The 20,624-nt window shown below is 49.6% G+C and overlaps 1 protein-coding gene across 2 annotated transcripts in view; it reads right to left on the minus strand.

Annotated features, from left to right (window-relative positions):
* Positions 1 to 1,124: 1,124 nt before the first annotated feature.
* The window catches only part of TNFSF4 (TNF superfamily member 4), a 60,509-nt gene continuing 41,009 nt past the window's right edge, over positions 1,125 to 20,624 (minus strand). The window contains exons 1-3 of one of the 2 annotated variants that reach the window (XM_045838742.1): positions 18,182 to 18,334; positions 3,764 to 3,812; positions 1,125 to 2,304 (exon numbers count right to left, since the gene is read on the minus strand). In XM_045838742.1, the coding sequence (XP_045694698.1) occupies positions 1,958 to 2,304; positions 3,764 to 3,812; positions 18,182 to 18,334 (549 nt within the window). In that variant the 3' untranslated portion in view covers positions 1,125 to 1,957. Of the gene's footprint in view, positions 2,305 to 3,763; positions 3,813 to 18,181; positions 18,335 to 20,624 lie in introns of those variants that run through there. The other variant, XR_006785634.1, reaches the window with a different exon arrangement.

The raw sequence follows: 20,624 nt of genomic DNA on the forward strand, positions 1-20,624 counted from the left end.
TGTAGGCCTGGAATGTGCGTGTGCAGGTGAAATACAGTCAGAAGTTCCAAACGTAACAAAGTAAACATACATTTTCTTAAATATTATCTACAGTCATAAACGTTTACTTATGAGATAACACTCAATGAGTAATATCAGCTTTGCCGACCGTAGTCAACATGCTCCTGTGTGTGCGTGTCTACACACATAGCTCCTCTGAGTAGTCGAGACAGATTTACGGAGCATCTTGCTCAGCATGGTTCGCGTAAACCATTTATCCTGATGCCCAGTCCACAGTAGGCCCTCCCTAAATGTCTACCTATGGTCATGGTTAGGATTACGTGAGGCCTTGGCCACCATCTAGAACTTGATCACTCCTACCTTTAGGCACAATTTCTCTTAGTTACCTTTTTCTTTTTACTGAGCACTTATTTATGTCCCACAACAGACTAAGATAGAAAGGTGGGAAGATCCTTGGAAATAGATACTTTCAGATGAGATGGAAAGCTACGCTGAGCAGACATAAAAGTAATGAAACCTGAGCGAGACCATCTAGCGCAGGGCCAAACTGCCTGCCACCTTTCTGAACAGCCTGGAGATGTCACTGCCTTGCAGCACAGGACAGCGACGGGGAGGACGCAGAACCACCCAGAGAAAGTCTGCGGCATTTTGTGCACTGTATTTAAAATGGCAGGGAAACACTGGCTCCTGTTAAAAAATAAAATATTGGCCAGAATTTGAGAACCTACACAATAACGTGAAATTTGACTTATGAAAAATCCCACTGTCTACTATGCTGGCAGCCTGATCAAGAGGAGCATTTCAGTGAAACATTAAGGGGTTGGCTGATGATGGGCCCCTCTAGTTTCAGGTATCGCTGGGATACCAGGGTGTTTCTACATAGAGATTATTGTTTTTCATAAGAAACAGGGTGCGCTCCGTGTCTTTGACATGACTTTGCATGTGATCATGGAATTGCTTCATCTGTGAAACTAGCCATGTGGTGTGTGCGTGTACAAGGCATGGGGGTGAGTGTTTGTCAGCATAAGGAGGAGGACACATCCGTGCTCCTCTGGCAAACTGTGGCAAAGAGCGTGATTTCCTCCCCAGGCTGCTTCGAGTCTTACTGACTTTTCCCCTGAGAGTTCCAGGTTCACGGTTCTCCCGTGCACTCCAGCAAACCCTCTCACTCTCCTGGGTTAGAGAGTGCTTTTCCTTGGTTTTCCTTAATGGCCGATTTGATTTTTCCCCGTATCACATCACCGGGGTGGGCTTTTGAGAGAGAATTTCTATTTAGAACATTTGGCGACTGGGGGAGTGGTAAAGAAAGCAAGCCCAGGCAGGGCACGGAGTCAGCCTTAGCTGCCTCTCTCCACCAAGTCCGGACAGCTGCTCGCAAGGTGACTTTCCTTCTGAACTTCACCAAACAAGAGGCATTCAGGCAACGATCAAACTGCACCCAACTCCACGCTGGAGAGGCAGCCCCGGCTATCAGGAGGAGGTCCACACTCTCTTCGGCAGACTCATCGCCCCCCTCCCGGGTCCTCCACGTGTTGACAGTGCCAGGTGTCAAGTGTCTAGCAAATGGTAGTCCAGTGTTTTTGTCAATACAGCAAGTTTATTACGACGGTTTCCTGCCCAGTGGAAACAGTGCGTCTTCGGGGGGAGGCACCTACTTTCGCATCCCACAGAGGCACCTGGGAGGCACCTGGGAGGCACCTGGGAGGCGTGAGGCACGTGTGGGGGAGGAGGGCTGAGTCGTTTGGTAGATATGAGGATAAATAAAGTTAAATGATACATAAAATAAGTCTTAAATATCCCTGAGTAGGGGTGGGGGGATCTTCCGGTCACATCCTGTGTGGCCGTAGATGGGGCTGAGCTGGCACGACTCCTCCACTCCCAAGGAAGAGTCGGTGTCCTGCCCACCCTCCGTGTGGCATGTATGCTCGGCACTGGCCTCCATGTGGGCGTCAGGTCCTCATTCGGCACAGAATCCCCCAGGATTTTGGTGAATGAGAATTAACTCCCCGCCATTCACCTGGATGTCTTCATACGAGGTATTGTGGGTGGTCACATTCAAGTAGACTTTGTCCTTGTAAGCCAGAAAGGCCACGGTGACAGAGTTGACGAATGTGACTTTGCTCAGGGAGAAGAGGGATTCCAGGTTTCTCCGGTAATAAAGGTTGAGGTTGATCTCCTGGGAGAAGTAGCCCTTTATGGAGATGAGATAAAACCCATCACATTTGATGGGGATTGAGTTGTCTTGCACCGTCATGGTCTCCTCGCCTGGGGATGTGAGGAGGCAACCTTGGTCACTGTCACAGCCTAAGGAGGGTAAGACAAAAAGAAGAAGGAACAAAGAATGATTCCTTAGCACAGCTTTGGACAACAACCTTCCAGCATGTCTAGAAACATATGAGGAGACAGCAATAGGGAGAGATTTTGAGGAGGATGAGAGGAAGCGAGCACCATGCTTTGTCTGTGGAATGGAGGAGGGCACAGCTAGGGCTAGTACCTGAGAGGGTTCCCGATGGGGCTGGGATTCAAGAGCCGAGGAATTAAAGCAATTGGTAGTCGTTGCAACAGACCTGTGGCAAGAAATGGAGCTTGCAGGTGCTCCAGATTTTCAAAACCAGGAGGGACTGGCAACTTCAGGGTTTTCTTTCTTGCTCAGTGGCTCTGAGAGCAAAAGGGGGTGGGAGGGCCACTTGCCAGGTCCCGTGCACCCTCTCCATGCAAAGTCATGGCTTCGAGCTCTTCCTATTCTCTCTCCATCTGACTGTGAAATGCACATGTTTCACACACCAGGGGCACTGGACTTCTAAACAGAACCGAGTGTCCTTTGCCAGCAGCCACTAAAGCTGAATCATGCTGCCGTGTGCAGAATGTCGGTGAGCTCAGAGTCTGCTCAGTAAGAAGAAGGAGACAGCACTCGGGAACACAGGCCTGCTTCTCCCTTCAACTTTGTGTTGCTAGTTTCCCCTGGAATGCGCCTTGGGAAGAACTGTTTCCACCAGAGAAGGAAAAGGAAGAGGAGGAGGAAGAGGAGGATGCAGAGTAATGACTTTGGTAACCTTGTGTGGAGCCATTCATTCCAAGTGTAAGCCAAAAAGTCTAAATCTCTTTTCTCTTCCATCAGCTCCGTCATGGCTGAGCAGCCACATCTCAGAGTCCCCACTGTGGCTCGTGTCCCCAGTGCTGGACACAACTCAGTCATTCTTGCTTTGTAGCAGGCCCGCGGGGCATGCTTGGAATTGAAGAGGAAGACCACTCACGGAGGGCAAGATACACGTTCCTCGGGCTCAGGAGAACGTAGAAACCAATGAAGAGCCTTGAGGAAACTACCGGTGGGCGTCCTGGTGTTAATCGTGGACTAAGCGACGCCCTCCCAGTAGTTAGTGAGAGCTGGGTCCCAGCTCTCATTAAGGTAAAAACCTTGTCCTATACTGGAAATGGTGTGTCCCACAGACCATCTTGTAAGAAGTAAAGCCTTAGTTTCCTTACCTAAAAAATAAGAATAATTCTTACCCAGATGGTTCCTGGAAGGATTAGTGAGGCAGCTACAAGAATTCATTCATACAGTGGCAAGCAGATTTGGTAACTAAGGACTCCCCCTTTTTTTCCTTTCTACACCTTCTTTGTCCCCAACAAGCACAACATGCAGGGTCCAGCAATTCCAGGCTGTAATGCTTCCCTGAGAAAGGGTGAGACGCTGGGTTGTGGAGGAAGTGAAGGGGCTGGAGAGGAGATTCTTTTAAAAAAGTAAACTTTCAACAGTACTTACTGGTAAATTGTGCTCTGATCCTTTGAACTGGAGGATACTGAGGTGGCACCTGAAGGAGGAAAAAGGACATGCTTTTAGGAAAATAAAATAGTGAACGAACGGAATCGACAAGTCATGTTCTATGACACAGGGGTGTAGTAGCCTAGAGAGGGGGCAACTTGCCAAAGACTTGGTGTTTTCCATGAAGATTAGACCCAGGCTGCCTCCTGGGTGCCCCCAACCCGCCCCCGGCTTCTCTGTCATGGTTCTTGAGATAAGTCAGGAGTGTTCTGTTGTTCCGTGCGTGCGAGCAGCTAAGGTCTGTGCTGGTCCCTGCCCAACTTTCCTTTGGCACATGGTTTTGGCTCACTGAGTCCCAACTTCCCGTTTTGGATACCAGAGCATTTGATAGTCACCTCGTCAAGAAACTCACTCAGTTGCACAGATCCATCCCCTCGTGGGACCAATCAGTCCACCGTGGCCACAGACTCCCAGAATGCCCTGGGAGTGGCTCCCGACTGTAACGCAGGAGTCAAGGCGTTTTATATTCAGGGCGCACAGGCCATAAAAACTGACCTAACCCTTCAGAGTTCAGAGCATGCAAGTGTAGCTTTTTTTAATGTTGGGTTTTCCCCTTCTCTTTAACAGCTTGGAAAAAATCGAACTTGAACCCAGAGAGTATTCCCCAGCAAGCAGGAAGAGAGGAAGTCTGCTGGATAAAGTGTTGCAGTTAATTGACAGTGAAAAGAACAAACAGATTCAATAAGGAGCGAACTCCGAAATATATAAAGGGAAAGAAAACAAAAGGCGGGATTATGCACGAAGTACATTACTATGTATTAACAAAATAAAAGCGATGCCGGCGTGGGCGCTGAATCTATCTGAACGGAGACACAAAACGCTGCTCACAAATGTCACCCCTGGAGAAAAGAATGGAAATCCTCAGGTCAGGACCAGGAAGGACCCCCACTTTTCACGGTCTGCTCTGTTACATTTTTTAAAAATTTTGCGCCACATGCTTCGGTCACCTACTGAAGAAGGACATGGAAATAAAATTCTACCTCCTGTTCCTCCCAAGAGCAACAGCTCTTTCCACGGGACGTGGTTTGGCTGGATGTCCGGACGGGAGGGAGGCGAGGGAGGCCTGCCGAGGACTTTGTTTTCTTGCCCTGGGGCGCGGAATCCCCGCCTCCCACTCCCTGGCGCGCACCAGTAGCTGCAGTCGAGTGGATTCCTCTGGCGACTGCCCACAGGCGTGAGGAATCCCCTGCTTCCCGAGGGAATCGGAGCACAAGCCTTACCACGCTGAAACCCGGAGGTGGCGGGGGCGGAAGGAGAGACGCCTGGAGCCCTGCCAGCTCAGGGAGGAGCCCATGCGGCGAGGTGTTCACTCGGGGTGGCTTGAGATGATAAGCCTTTGGCTCTCTCCCCTTTCTGAACTGCGTGTTGGGGCCCAATGGGTGTCCTTGGGGCAGTGTTCTGGAAGAAGGCCCCTTAGAAGGCATTGTACCCTATCACCCCAATCCCCGGCGCAAATAAACGCCCCGCTGCTCTCCGAGCAAGTCGGTCGCAGCAGCGTGTGTGGCCACCTCGTTCCAGTCGGAGAGCGCAGGGCTTGGCTAGCGGTGACCTGCGTTCTAACCCGGCCAGGCAGGAGTGATGTCATCTTAGGCAAGTTTCCTGACTGCTCGAGACATCAGTCTTCTCATCTTTTAACAATTACTGGAAGATCAAGGCATCCCTTCCAGCACTAACTCATGATCCAGGTTTCTGCAGCTGCAGCCCCAAGCCAATGTTAATACAAGAGAAATAAAAAGGAGACCTTCTCGTCCCCAGGCTGATGTCAAGCCCTCTGATCTCCAAGCCCTCGTGATCGGACCATAGGACTGAAGCAAAATCTCCAAACAGTTTCTGCAATGTAAAGACCGCTCCCGTCGTTCTGAAGCGCCCTGACAACGTAAGGGTGGTAGTGACCCAGGGGACGTCCTCTGACACCCAGATGCCAAGAGGCTGCCAGGAAGGCACACGTGACTTCCTCTCTCGGTGGAGCTACTGGAACTCCAGCCCGAGGCTTTCTGTTCCTTCTCCCGGAGGTCAGCCGGTGTCGGAAACGGGCGCATTCCCAGAAATCTCCAGCGTCGGTCCCGTGGAGTCCAGACACTATTGTGAAACCACCTCGGCGGCCCTTCCTCTTGCTCCCGGCCCCTCCGCACCTTCCCCCTCAGCCCGCATACCCGGTGACTTCACGCTGACTCCCCCACCGCCCGGAAACACCCCCACAGCACCCCATTCAAGGCCCCCCCTGGCCTGGCTCCCACCTCCTGATCAAACTTGACTGCCACACATACCCTTCCTCTGTCTCATGCCCTCGCCAACCATTTGCTCTAATGTCTTTGTCCTCGCTCGGAGCCCGGAAAGACAAGACCGAGGGTGTATGTCGGCTTGAGGGTCACACTTGGTTCGAACTGGGGCTCCTCTGGTTTTGCGAATTCGGAAACATTGTATGCCATCCCTGAGCTTTAGCTCCTGTGTCTGCCACAGCGAGGGCCCCTGCCATCGGGATATCCCCAGGAGGTGACTGCGCAGTTGCAATCAGAGAACACACTCGAAAGCACCGAGCGGTCGCCCCGGTGCATGGTGAGCTCTCGAAAATACTCGCTTCCTTTGTTCCAGGCAACGAGAATGTCCCTCCGTGTGCGGGGACTCTGTCGTTCCTGTTCCCTCGGCTTCACTTATGACCTCAACCCCAGGAGGGAAACTGGAACTCTGGGCTGTCCCTCTGCCCTCTCCTGGTGAGGTCGCGGTGAGAACACCGCCGGCCGACCTGCTGTCTGCCCCAACTTCTCCTCTCCTCCCAGCTGGGTGCTGCAGCGGCCCTGGGAACGGAATACTGACAACACCTTCCTCCTGCTTCCTCCTCGCTCTGAACTGGGATGGAGTCGGGGGAAGGGGGCGGTGCTTGTGTGCCAGGAAGAAAATCGTACTGGGATGGAGGGCTGGAGCTGAACCCCTTCCCTTCCGTGGGCCCCCATTTCTTCATCTGGAAAACGCAAGGTTCAATTAGAAGATGACTCCTCAGGCACGTGTGCTTCCGAGACCCTCTCGCTCAAAGTCCGGGACCACGCTTCTGGTGTGCAGATCCGCAGCAGTCCGACTGACCGTCGATATTTTCCATTTTCCTAGTGTCTGCAGAAGATCCGAGGATTTTGCTTTGCGTGCTAGAAAAGACAACCACGTCTTTGTGTGCGTGGGTAAAATAGATATCTTCTGATATTTACCCTTACGAAAGTATTTGTCTGCGGGTCCAGGGTTGATGTGAATTATTTCCATCAATACCGAACACAATTAAAATATTGTGTTTGAGATAATTGTCACAATATTCGGATGTATCTCAAAATACCGCAGAGGTTCTCGGGAAAAGATCTCCTCGGCCAGCCCCAGGAGGCGGCCTCTGTGGTGCAGTTTGGAAAAACCTGCAGCCAGGCTCCGTTTGGGTGCCACTTGCCGGACCCGGGGAGGCAGGCCCATGCACAAGCACAGGGCAGGTGGCATGCAGGCAGCACGCAGGCGCTGCGAGGAAGAGACAGACGCAGGTCCTCTTCTGGCCTCTCTCAGCACCTCGCCCACTGAGCTGTCTGAGCACAGCGTATGGGCAGCAGCCTGCACCGTGTTCCCCCAAAAGGGCGGCGCTTGTTCCAAGAGCTCGCCTTTGGAGACAGTTTCTAATTCTGACTTGGTGGGATGTGGCATGAGGCTGCCATCCTTACACTCGCTTGACATTTGTCCTGGAGCGATGGATCACAGGCAGGAGGGAAGGAGCCTCAATAAGCATGACACCAGGACACGGACTCCGCATTCGCTCTGTGGGCCTTGCCTGCCCTTCCTCGCTTGGTACCCGGCCGCAGCGTCAATGTCTCAGGTGGGAGTGGGGTAGGGCGGGGGTGAGAGGAGTGGGGGGAGGGAAAGCAGATCTGTGTTGGGGACCCCCCAGTTCACCATGCCACCTCCGCTGGGGTGTGAAGGTCGCCTCCCCCACCTTGGGCGCCATGTCAATCAGAAGAGACTTGCGAGATCATAAGAGCACACCCCACAAGCTCTCAGGGTGCATCTCCCGGAGCCTCTGAGGGAAGGTGGAATTTTCTTTACGCAGCCATCACAAGAGGCAGGGAAGCGAGAGTCTCGTCCTGGGGAAGTCAGCGTGTGCTCAGCAGAAGCAGACTCCTTACCGAGAAGAAGGCCTTCACTTCTGCTCAGGGAACCTCGGAGCCCCACGCAGAGGCGGTACCAGGAAGAACAGGCAAAAACCAGTCCTCTGCCCAAGGAGCCTTCCATATTCAGAGAAACCTTTCCCACAAGTGGAATGTCTTCAAAACAAAGACGTGTGGCTTGAGAACCTCACTGAATAAAAGAGTCTTTGGGGATTTAATGAACACAAAGAAAAGGAATTTCAATTATCATCCCAAATTTTCATCTTTCTCCTTCCCCACCCTTCTCCACGGCCGCCAACACCTTTGTGCTATGAGCTCTCCCTTAGCCGTCATTGTCTTCTCCACTGCATGGTCCCCATGACATCCTAGCATAGCCTCCCCCCTCTAAACTCTTCCACTCTTCTTGTCAAAGTCAGCAATGGCTGTCCCACAGAGAGGACACTATTCGCCCACCCCGTCCTCTCTCTCTCAGAGAACAAGGACTGCGGCGTCATTGTCCCAATTCCTTAGCAATGAACAGATTCCCAAGAGGCATCTCAGGCCTTTGCGTGAACAACCAGATGACCCCAAAGCATCCCTGTGACATGAGCACGCCCGCAAAATTGTGTGATTGACCAAATGCAACCAATTTTTTGTAGCATCGAGGGGAAGATTTCTCTCAGATCTGGGTTTCCCTTTCCACATGAACTGGGGAAGTCCTCAAAGCACAGCGACAGAGGCATCTGCCAAAACATTTCTAAGAACTCACTTCCTCACCTCGGTGGCTGGGTGAGTCTGCACCATAACATCCTTGTAGCAGCTTAGTTTCTAAGCAACTGGGAGGGTCGGTTGACAATGCACCCATTGTATTATCATAAATCTTCACCTGCCTCAAACATGGCAGCATTCAGCAGGTAAATGCCTGTGGCGCTAAGGTGGAACTGAGCCCCTTAGACTACGCCTGGGCCTTGCTTAGTGACTTCCTAATCGCATGGTGTCTGACACTGGCTCTAACCAACAATGTGTGACATTGCTCAGGTTTCTAAAAATTGTCCCTGAGCACAAAGGGAACTGCAGAATGACTATAATCAGTATCTCCCTACTTGGAGTCACTCATCCCCATCTCATTTGCTGTGCGAAAAGGAGAGGCGAAGCCTTGGAGAGGCGACCTAGAAGCAGGGACCAGACATTGGGGCTGGGAATCGAGACCTCTGGGTCTGGCCTTGGGCCAGAACACGTCCTTTCCCTTCCTCAATGTCTCATCGCCTCATCTCGACATCCGACCGCAACTGCAATGGTGGGATAAACAGCATCTCAGGACCCTTCTGTATCACAGATGGAGCAAATCACAACATCCCAAAAGGAAACCTCAGGGGGTTGGGTAAACAGAAGACCTTTTCAACACAACAAACCCTCTGCTGTCCGGGAAGCAGCAGAACCTCCTTTTCTCCCTCCACCCCCAGCTCCACTGATGATTAATGAACAGTCAAGAGTGTCTCTAGTGTCGTTTGTACAATGAAGCTCTTAATAACCCAGAACCTGCGCTCTGACGGGAACTGAGGTTGGTGAGTATTAAAAATCATCACAGAGTTGCAATGGGAAGACTATGGTGGCGGTGACAATGATGACAATGACGTTATAACCAAAGCCTTCCTGACACACGCAAAGGAGAAACAAGGTGCCTAATGCAAAAGAAACGTAGGCTCACTCTATGATCTCAGTCAGGAAACTAGGCATTGAAGCTGGTGGCTAGCTTTCTGTGAAACTTCTCACCGAAGGCTTGGACTCTGCCTGGCTGTCCAGTGCATGTCACACCCTGTGTGATTGCTTCTTTACCTGTCTGCTTTCGACATGGGGCTAGACACTCTGGGAGGGCAAGGAAGACCATGTCCCCCCGTGTCTGACAGGTAACCAACACTACACAGATGCCGTTGAGTAAGTAAATGAATTTTTACTTATTTTGGTTTGTAGTGAGTTTAATAGTGTCTCCCCCAAAATTCACATCCACCTGGACCCTCAGGACAAGACTTTATTTGGAAATGAGGTCTGTGCATATGTAATTAGTTTAATTCATATAAAGTCCACTAGATTAGGAACGGCCCTAAATCCAATATGAACTCTATCCCTAAACAAAGAGGAGAAGACACAGAATATCCAGGGAAGATGTTCACGTGAAGATGGAGGCAGAGACGGGGGTGACGTGGCTGCAAGCCAAGCGCTGCCGCGAGCCAGCAGAGGCCAGAGAGAGGCAAGGAAGGATTCCTCCCTGGAGCCTTCGGAGGGAGCATGGCCATGCCAGCCCTCTGATTTTGAACTTCTATCCTCCAGAGCTATGAAAAAACAAATCTCTGTTGCTTTAAGGTGCCTAGTTTGGGTACACGGTTGTGGCAGCTCTTGGACATTAATACAGGATTTTATAGATATTTGTATAGAGCGTGCAAATCACACTAGCACATGAAAGTAGATCTTTGCATCAGAGCCTGATAGAACTGGAAAGGTCTAGGGGAATGACAGTCTAAGCCTCTTATTGTTAAAAAAAAAAAAAAAGGAAAATAAAGCTCAGAGAGAATAAATGATGAGATGCGTCCCATTTCTCTTCCAAGAACGTATCACATACGCTTTGCTCTGCTTTTAAAAACAATCCCTAAGGTTTTCTGTAATTGTTAAAGCCTCATGGATGTTATCTACATTTGTAAGTACGTTTAAATCTCTCTTAGAATCTTTCTTCACTCCCTATCAGGTCATAAATCTCCCAAAGTTGCCTTCAAATACAACTACTGGCAGAAAAAGAAAATAGATTTTAAAACAGCCAGCCAGAATTCCTAAAGCATAGAATCATGAAGTCGTGGCCAAGGGGGATGGAAAGAGACAGGACTAGCATGCAGACCTAGCCTTCATGTCGAGCCCTGCTTGACCTTTCGACACCAGCCTAGACAGGTCTGTACCACCTCCAATTTCCTCACTGTGAAACTGCACACGAGTCTCTGTCTTCCTCCAAGGTCATGGTGAAGAAGTGAGGACAAAAGTGGGGAAAAGATCTGCAAAAGTGAGAGACCATTGTTGCAGGTGACACCAGGTGTGATACCCCTCAATCCCCCCCAAAGGGGTTCCTAGTCTTCTTGAACCACGTACAGGGCCAGATGAAGGCCTTCAGGGGCCTTGGAAGCTAAAAACAGTAAGTATTCAACACACAAGTAATTCAAAATCTGTTTTACATTACTGAACTGGAAACTCGGTGTTTGTTTTACAGCTTATTCTTTTTTAAAGATTGGACTATTTTTTAAGATTTATTTATTTATTTATTTTTAGAGAAGGAAGGGAGGGAGAAAGAAAGAGAGAGAGAAACATCAATGTGCGGTTGCTGGGGGCCGTGGCCTGCAACCCAGGCTTGTGCCCTGACTGGGAATCGAACCTGCGATGCTATGGTTTGCAGCCCACACTCAATCCACTGAGCTACGTCATTCAGGGCTACAGCTTATTCTACAACCCCAAAAGGTTTTCATACTTGCCCTTAATGAAGTCCTCAGATTCTCGTTGATCATTTTTGTCATGTTAATTGTCACTTTCCTCCTGGCCTTTGCAAGTTCCCTGATCACCTACAGGGAAGCCCAGCCCTGAGGTCCCATCCCTGAAATGTCTCGGGGGGGCCCCCTCAGTCCCCCACCTAGACAATGCAACACTTCGGGAATGAGGTTTTCCACCCACAGGCCCTTATTAAATTAGTACTGAAGGAATTAGAGTGTGGGCCCAGTGTCCTTTTCCTGTCTGTCGGAGTGTGTTCTTTGATAACATGCCATAGCAGGTACATGTTATCAAAGCTAGAAAAAACTATACAAATTAATAACCCACCTAAGGTGCATGTCAGAATAAAGGTTCTACTGAAAAGAAAAAAATTAAGTACAGTAATCTCCCCTTATCTGTTGGGGACATGTTCCAAGACTCCCAGGGGATGCCTGAAACCTCGGATGGGGTGCTGCCAAACCCCATCCACACTATGTTTATCCTACTGTTATCCGTGTTATTGCACACCTATTCACGGCAAGGAAGCGCTTTCTGACTACTCTTTGGCATGCCCAAATTGCCAGCATCGCCACTCTTGTGCTTTGGGGCCACGATGAAGTAAAATACGGGTGACTTGAGCACAAGCCCTGCACGACTCAACAGCAGACCCCAAAACGGAGGCAGCAAGGAAGTGACCAGCAGTCTGGCTGCTGAGCAAGGCGATGATTTGCACCCCACCCCCCAGCTGGACCCGCTAGGATTTTGTCACACTAGTTAGAAAAGTGCACCGTTTAAAACTTAGGAATCATTTCTTTCTGGAATTTTTCCTTTAGTATTTTTAGACCACGGTTGAACATGGGTAACTGAAACCACAGAAAGCGGAACAGCATGAGGAGGTGGGGGGAGGGCTGGGGCTGACTATATCCCCGCCACAGTCCAGTGTCTCCAGAACTGGGAAGCAGGTCACACCCTTCTCCGAGATACAACGGTCTGCCCTGCTTTGCAGCCCAGTCATTGGAGAATGGGTGGGAGGAGGCCCTGGCTGGTGTGTCTCAGGAGGTGGGCTTCATCCTGCAAACCGAAAGGCTCTCCCATTCGCAGTCCTGCTCAGGGCACATGCCTGAGTTGCAGACCAGGTGCCGGCTTGGGGCGCATGCAAGAGACAGCCCATCGATGTTTCGCTCCCTTTCTCTCTCCCTCCTTTCCTCTCTCTCTAAAAATAAGTAAATAAAATCTTTAAAAAAGAAAAGAAAAGAAAAGAAAGAGGTGGGGGAGGTGAACCTAGTAACACTTGATACCCTAATAAATTCTCCCCTTTGTTCTTTCTTTGTTCCCTAAGGCGGCATGAACTTTCATCAGAGGTCTGTATTCAAAACCGCTAGAATTATTCCAGAGATTGTTTCTTATCCTAAAAACTACAGTTATAAGGAAGTCAGAGTCCATGCAATGGAGGTTAACCCATATTAGAATACACTTTCTGAGATTTGAGGTAGGGTAGGTGTGTGTCCACACCCACGCCCGCGCTGCCGTATACACATCTCAGTGGTGACACGCTTTGGGAAGCGTGTCCGTGAATAATCGTAATCGTCTCGGCATTTCCAAAGCTCTGCACCACGACTGCTCCTCACATCAACCAAATTCCAGTTTCGAAAAGTGATTCAACTGACACTCAGGGAATTTCGGGGAGTTTACGTTGAAGACCGGACTGCACCGGAGCCTCCCGGTTTCCGGCCCCGCGGGCTCTCCTCCGCCTCGGCGACCCCCTCGGAGCTCCGAGGAGGTGGCTCTGCACTCGGGGACAAAGAAGTGTTTAATCCCTTCATTTAAAAAGATCTGGCTATCAAAGGTACGATGGCTACAAAGACAATACACGAGCCACAGGATGTCTGGGAAGCCGATTCATCCTGACATCGCCATACGCTTCGTTTGTGACTCTGTTATATCTCTTCATTCACTAAGTACTCGTGAACCTGTATGTGGCTCCTCTGGCCTAAGGGACTCCAGGACACTAACGTTCATTTCCCATGGACGCAGAGTCCCCGACGTGGGTGGAGGGCACAGGTTCCTTGGAGGGAAGGGCGCGGCAGTGACGGCTATGAAAAGACAAGGCTGGAAGGGCTGGCGGCCAGCCAGCCCCACCCCCGACCCCAGGCAGGGCTGGGGTGAGGTCGGAGCAATGGCATCAGGAGATCACATCCCGACGTCTCTAGCAAGAGCCTAACTGCTCAACCCCCACCTCTCCTGTGTGTGTTTCCAGACACAGAGTCCAGCACAAAGAACGCCCCTTTTTTTTATTACACAATCTTTTATGACAAAATCATAAGCATGTGACCCTGTGACATAACACTGTCACACTCAAGCACACCCTGTGATATTTTAGGTGAAATGTTCAAATGAAAACCATCGATTATTACGCCCATACTCTCACCCTACCAACAACACTCAAGCAGGCGTTGTTTCTGCCGGACCCGGTATGGGGGACCCATGTCACAGTTTCCAGCACGACCCCTGCACAGATTCTTCTGTCCTGTCTTGAGTACTTGGGTCCGTACCTGTATCAAAATTTTCCATCTACAAAATATCATCGCTGTGGGAGCCATCTGAGGCCCCACTGCCAGTGCCCATCCTCTTACACCAGAGCAAGCACTTAGCTGCCCGAGAAAAGTTTCTTCTCTGAACGCAGGAGGAAAACAAAGTCGACGCGCTTTAAGCCCCCTGAGGTTCGTTTTACTGTGGCGCCCTCTAGTGTCGCATGAGGTCAGAGTCACTTTCTAGCCAGAGACGTACGTAGACCACAGAAGAGAAGCGAAAATTGGAAAAGCAGTCATTTGGGTAATTTTTTTCCCGTGTTTCCTTTTGCATAGCGTGGAAAGAAGTGTGTTCCCTCGCCTGAGTCACAAGGCCCTTTCCAGTCTTATCCTCCGCCATGTCGCCCGGGAACACTCAACTTCAACCATTCCCAGCCGCTTGCTGCTCCGCCCAGAAAGCCTTCTACCGCCTCCCCCCGCCCCCCCCCCTCGCCCCCCCCCCGCCGTCCCTCCTGCCTGTTTGAAAACTTTCTACCCCTCCTTCTAGTATCAGCTGAAGCGTCACTTCCTCCCCAGCTCTTGGCCCCTCTGAGACTCTGTTTCCTTACCTGTGAGTAGACCACATTGAACGTCTGCTCAAACTCCAGTGATTCTCTACGCTGCTTTTAGTGCCTCCTTTAAGAGCCTCCAAATATTAAATGACAAATCAGTTCAATACTTCAGATGCCTCTCTGTAATTGTCATAGGCCCGCTTATGAAATGTAAATTCAGTTGCATTGAAAATCACTTAGTTGCATTTCTGTCATTTTTTTTTTAAATAATGATTTCTAAGAATTTGTTAGATTACATGGGAACACACTTAAGTTGAGTAATCTGAGATAAGAGCTTTAGGCAAAAGAAAAAGACATTTTTTTCTCCCTAAATGATACAAACAGAAGTCCAAGTTAGAGCCTGAAACTTCACCATGAAACTGTCATGTCTAATTCTGACCATCACAACTGATAAACTCACTTTCCGAGTTCCTCTACTTCTGTTTTTCCCAGCAGTCAAAATGACCAGCATGCAAACCTTGAACTATGAGACTTCCTGAAGAATTGTCACTAAAAGCACTCATACCGGTAGATACACTGCTGTGCGAGGGAGACCCAGACCCTGGAAGGACCTGGCTCCGGCAGTCCTGGTACACAGACCTGCTTTCCTGCCGCCGTTCCCAGCTGAAGTGCCAGGGAAGGCTGGCAGCTTAATGCTTTAAGCAGCAGCTCCGATAAATGTCCAAATCGCGTGTACTGTTTTCAGTGACAGAAGCACCCAATGGTATGATTTGTACCATAGATATTCTTCTAGCACCCACTTCTTTCTTCCTTCTAAATATTGTGTTTTGCTAAAGCCAGAATAGGTTGTTTAGGTATGTAGCTAGCAGATAAATAAGTACAAATTACTAACACATGTGCAAACTGAATTTCCTCCAATCCCTCCTTAAGAACCATAAGCTCAGACACAGAAATCTGTTTGCTTACATTTTGTATTTCTCAAAACCTCATATCTATGACTGTATGTGCAAAGCACATACTTATAGGACATTAAACCGGAAGAGATCTTTCTGGTCATTTGATCCAACTGCTTACACGGGAGGAAAACCAAAGCCCCAAGGGGGAGGTGCCACACAAGAGTGGGAAAACTCTCTCTTTTCTTTTCTGACACCCCAAAACGAGAACTTCTGCTTTGCACGTAAGTCAACCTGATGTCACAGAATGGTGAGGGGAAGGTGACTGCCAAGGGAGGTGACAGTCACATCTGTGTTCCCACAGAGCCGTCTGTGCCAGCAATTCTTTTACAAGGTGAAAATCAAATCTAAAACATGACAGGAAAGTATGGTGATTCACCAACTACCTTTCTCCTACAATGAAAAAAAAAATACCCAGCTCCCCTGGGTAAAGGACAAGCGCTTCAGCTCTCCCTCACACCCGGTACCGACCGCTGCAAGACCAGTCCGTACAAATAGGCGGGGTTTGTGCATCATCATTCATCCGATCCTTCAACCCAACTTCCAAACAGTTTTATCAGTGAGTTGCCTCTTTTTCAAAAGCTATTCTGCATCCTTTTCTCTTAATGTCTCTCTCTCCCTCTCCCTCCCTCCCTCTCTCTCTCTCTCTCTCTCTCACACACACACACACACACACACACACACTACAGCCACCACCATCCCATCAAGCTTCAGGGAGAATACACACGGTCTATCTGTGCCATCTTTCTCCTTAATAAAGCCCATGAAATTAAAATGTTAGCACCCACTGCCCTGCGTCCTGTGACAGTATAAGAAATCATGTCAGCTAAAACAGTCTAGCTGGAAATTTTAAAAAAGCATTTGAAGTCAGCGTCAAGGGAAGAACTGCAAACATCTGTGCCCCCAAACCTCTGTATCCAGGATGCACGGAAGCACGTTTCCTGAGCCAACAGCTCCGTAGCACCTCCTGTGTCTTTGCTCCCGTGACTTTTGCCAGGATCTGAGACTTCCCAGTGAATCCCCGCATCCTGGAAACCGGCGCTGCGCTCTCTGCCAAGGCTCCGTCCCAGAGCTGCTGGGCGACGGGCCGGGAAGGATCCTTCTCCTTCTCAGCATCCCCTGGACTTTGAGAGTCCGCAGCAGCCCTGCCACCAGCGGTCTAACCATCCATTGCCCCCTTTGCTCTATCCCGCCCAGAGCCCTCGTTGAGCCTTGACGAGCGCGGGGGGTGGGGGCAGGCACCTGTCCTGGCTTTTCATCGTCACAGCATAAGGAAATCCGTACCACTGTGGTGGTTTGAAAAAGCCACGCTCAGGGCTCCCAGACCTGCTACACGCACTCAGCTGTTCTATTTTTGGTTACACTCTTTGTTTTCTTCTCGGAAGTGCCTGATTCCGGTCTGTGCCTCAGGCACCTTACCATGGACACACTGCGCCACCCCCGCACCGGAGATAGAAGGAAAGGTATGATGGGATGGGGACAGGGAGAGCGTGGCGTGGTGCTCGCCGGGCTGCAGGCGGGAGCATGACAGCAGCTCCGCTTCTGGAATTTGGGGACACAGGTCCTCTCTGCAGTGCCGTGAACCTAACCACACCCCCCACCAGCCTCTCTGCATGAAAAACCCCGTTTCCGGCAGGCAAAGGCAAGCCGAGGCATCTGCTAGAACTCCACTCATCCCATCCCGGTCTCTCTGAGGTACCCAGCCTCTGGCATGTCCATCAGGAAGAAAGGTCCTATCATCTAGTCTTTACCAGGGACAGTTCTCTAAGCCAAAGCAACCTGCCAGGGAAACGAGAATGACCAGACTAGCCCTGGTAAGGAGCATGGGCAGGTTATACATGTATTTTCAGTGGAGTTGCCTGCAGTCAAAAACAGCCTTAAAGACCTCATAATGTTTGCAGGTGTGAACAAGTAAATAAGGAAAAATAATGTCAAAGGGACCAGAATAAGAAGAAGGAGAAATGGAAGGAATCTCTTCAGGACGTGGGGGAAATATTAGGAAAACGATCACCCACCACATCATGTATTGGACCAGATGGAAACCGGGCACGGTGATGTCCGTACGTTGTGACCGGCAGAGAAAGGCTGGGAGAATCAATATCAGATTCAGTGGTTGGGGCAGATGTTCAGCCATGTGTGCGTACACACGTGAACACACACACATCTCTGCCTTTGACATGCACAGGTTAGCTGTTTAAGGGAACGTAATAGCGATACCTTGAGCGTTCTTTACAAAGCAGAAGCGAACGCCCCCAGGCATCTGTGGGTGGGTGGAATTGAGCTCATTCTTATTTCCTTTTTATTTTAATTCCCTGATCAGACACTCACTGGCAGAATGGGTAAACCAAGGTATATGAGTGACGCGAGGCTTCCAAGTGACAGCTCGTGAAACGGCACCCAAATTCTTGCACTGCCGAGCAAAACAGACCGCTCCAGAAGCGGCACCCCTGCCCTGCCTCCCCTGTGCCCCGCCATGGCCACTGCTGAGAAAAGGGAAGGAAAAAGGAGACCAGAGAAGGGTGTTTAACCACACTCTACATTCCCCGGGAGGCAAGGAAAAGAAAATCTAACAATCTGGTGACCAGATTATGTGCAGGGGACACTCTGCTGCTGCTGCTGCTGCTGCTGCTGCTGCTGCTGCTGCTGCTGCTGCTGCTGCTGCTGCTGGAGTGGCCATCGTCCCGGGCATGTGGAGACAAGATGCCCGTGTGCATCTTACCTGGGGAGCGTAGACGTGCAGGCAGATGTAGGTGAGACAGAGGAGCAGCCCCAGCCCCTGGACCACGGCAGCCACCAGCAAGAGCTTGTTTGTCGGGAATCGCCGCCCTGGTGTGCTTCTCACATTCTCATCCAGGGCTTGGACCCCTTCCATCTTCGCAATCCGGATGCAGGAAAGACGAAAACTGAGCCAAGGGGAGATCTGGGGGAGAAAGGGTCCTCTCCGCAGCCAAGAAGGCGAGGATCACGAAAGGAAGCGGGTCGATCAGAAAATCCACAGACGTCCCAGGACCAGAGAGTAGAGGCAATTGAAAGCGCAGAGCGGACTCTCTCGGTTTTAACGCTGCAGGCAGGCGGGGAACTTCTTTGTGACTAATCTGAATTTCCCCTTTACTTTCTTTCTTTTTTTTTTTTTCTTCTCTGGGCTAACAGGGAGTTAGTTGTTTTTGTGGCATTCCAGTTCTGATTTGAGTGATGTGAGATGACAGTCATAAAAGAATGCTGTTTTCTTAATTTCTCATTGCACCGGTAACCAAATCGTGGGCCACTTCTAAGATAAAAATCAGCATCCGTTCCTGTAGGAGCTCCTGTATCCCTCCCCCTGAGGTGTCCTTACATCCCAGAAGAGATTAAGGGAGATGCTGGGAACTAAGCATCGAAGCCGTTCTACAGATTTTGGGGGATGGGGAGGGTCACACACAAATCATTTTCGAAGTGAAAAAAGAGAGAAAAGAACATAGGATGGTGGGTCCTACAGAAATAAAGGAGCAAGACCCTCTCACGTTAAGCTTTGAAGGTTGCTCCTTTCTCCGAAGTCCAGGGTAGACTCGGAACTTGGAAAATAAGGATATTCTACCAACTGACAGGCAATATTTACTCTTTACCATGGAAATAAATGACGAAACTATTTATAATGCCAAGTTCAAATTGACAAATATTGACTGAGTACCTAGTAATAAGCCTCGTGAGATTCTGGATGACAAGGGGTGCTGGGGAGGAGCTGCTTAAGCCAGAACTCCAGCTCTTCTCTGGGCAAGAAGGCCCCTCGGAGCTCCCCATCAGTCACTCGACAGACGTCTGAAGAGAGAAGGGAGGGACTGATATTTTGATATCAGCCATATGAGATTTTACATGCAACTTAGTCTTGCAGAACATGAATATGAGGTGTATCTGAGAGATTGTGAAAAAAGGAAAGTGCATTTATTATTACAGTATTAGTGACTTAAGACATGAATTAACACCTTCATGATCATCATTATGCCTTGTGTTTGAGGGCCACATTGGTTTTCAGAAGTTCAAGTTTTTGTCTGAAACAAAAAAGGGAACTGAGACCATTGTGTCATAGACTCCAAGCCAAAACTAAAAGTCAAGGTCCATCCAGATTACCTCCTAACTCATTCCCACAAGCAAAGTATGTGTAATACACAGGGTGTGGAGAGGGAAAATGAAATAAAAATCTGTGTAGAGCCCAGTCCTCACGGAATAGTTAACAGCTATAAATAGACACTAACACAGATAATGATTTATGCATTTATTTCAAAAACTAAAAGAGTCACAGCAAAAAAAAAAAAAAGCCAAAGATGCTATTGGACATGAGAACAGCTGAAAAAGAAATTGTAAAAACCATGAATGCTGAAAATTGTAGAAAATATTTTTAAATGATGGCCAAACAGGTGAAAAAAAATATGCATTTGCAGAGTGTACACCTGTGCCCCGAACAGCCTCTCACTGTTCATGTCACTCCTAGGAAGGACAACTGACAACTGCCATTTCCCCTCAGAGACCAGGGGGACAGTGCGACAAGAGGAACTGCCATTTTGGTGGTGTCCCCCCCCCCAAAAAGCAGAGGGTCAACTATGCCAACATTTGAGCCCACGCGGCTCTCGTCTCCCGCTCCTCAGTCTCGGGCTGTCATATTTTGCCTACTTGTAAGTTTTGGTTGAAATTTAAATGGTTTACATTTTACTGTTTCTTTTTTCAGTTATCACAGCCTTACAGCCCCTCTTCACATTCTCTGTGGGAAGAGGGGGAATTTGCATAGAAAAAATAAATATGAATTGACTTGGAAGTTCCTGGTGAGACCTTCGGATAGACAAGGGAAGCGTTTCGGAGTTCAGCATCAGGCTGGCCTGGCAGCTGGAGCTCAGGAACCTGCTATCAGAGAGAGCCCGAACAGCATTTTGGTCTTAACTGGGGGGAAGAGTCCTCCACCTCCAAAGCTGACCTGTTGTAAAGAGATCAACATGTTACCTGAATCCATGGGCAATTTTTGTATCCTCACCCAAGAGCATGTTTCCTTCGATTTTGAGTGAGAAAGAGAGAGGGAGGGAGGGAGGGAGAGAGGGAGAGGAGCACCAATGTGACAAAGAAATGTCAACTGGTTACCTCCTGTACGTGCCCCTACCAGGGATCGAACTCACAATGCAGTTATGTGCCCTGACCAG

The sequence above is a fragment of the Phyllostomus hastatus genome, unplaced genomic scaffold (genome assembly GCF_019186645.2).
Source record: "Phyllostomus hastatus isolate PE091 unplaced genomic scaffold, TTU_PhHast_1.1 phas_contig_283, whole genome shotgun sequence".
Classification (NCBI taxonomy): domain Eukaryota; kingdom Metazoa; phylum Chordata; class Mammalia; order Chiroptera; family Phyllostomidae; genus Phyllostomus; species Phyllostomus hastatus.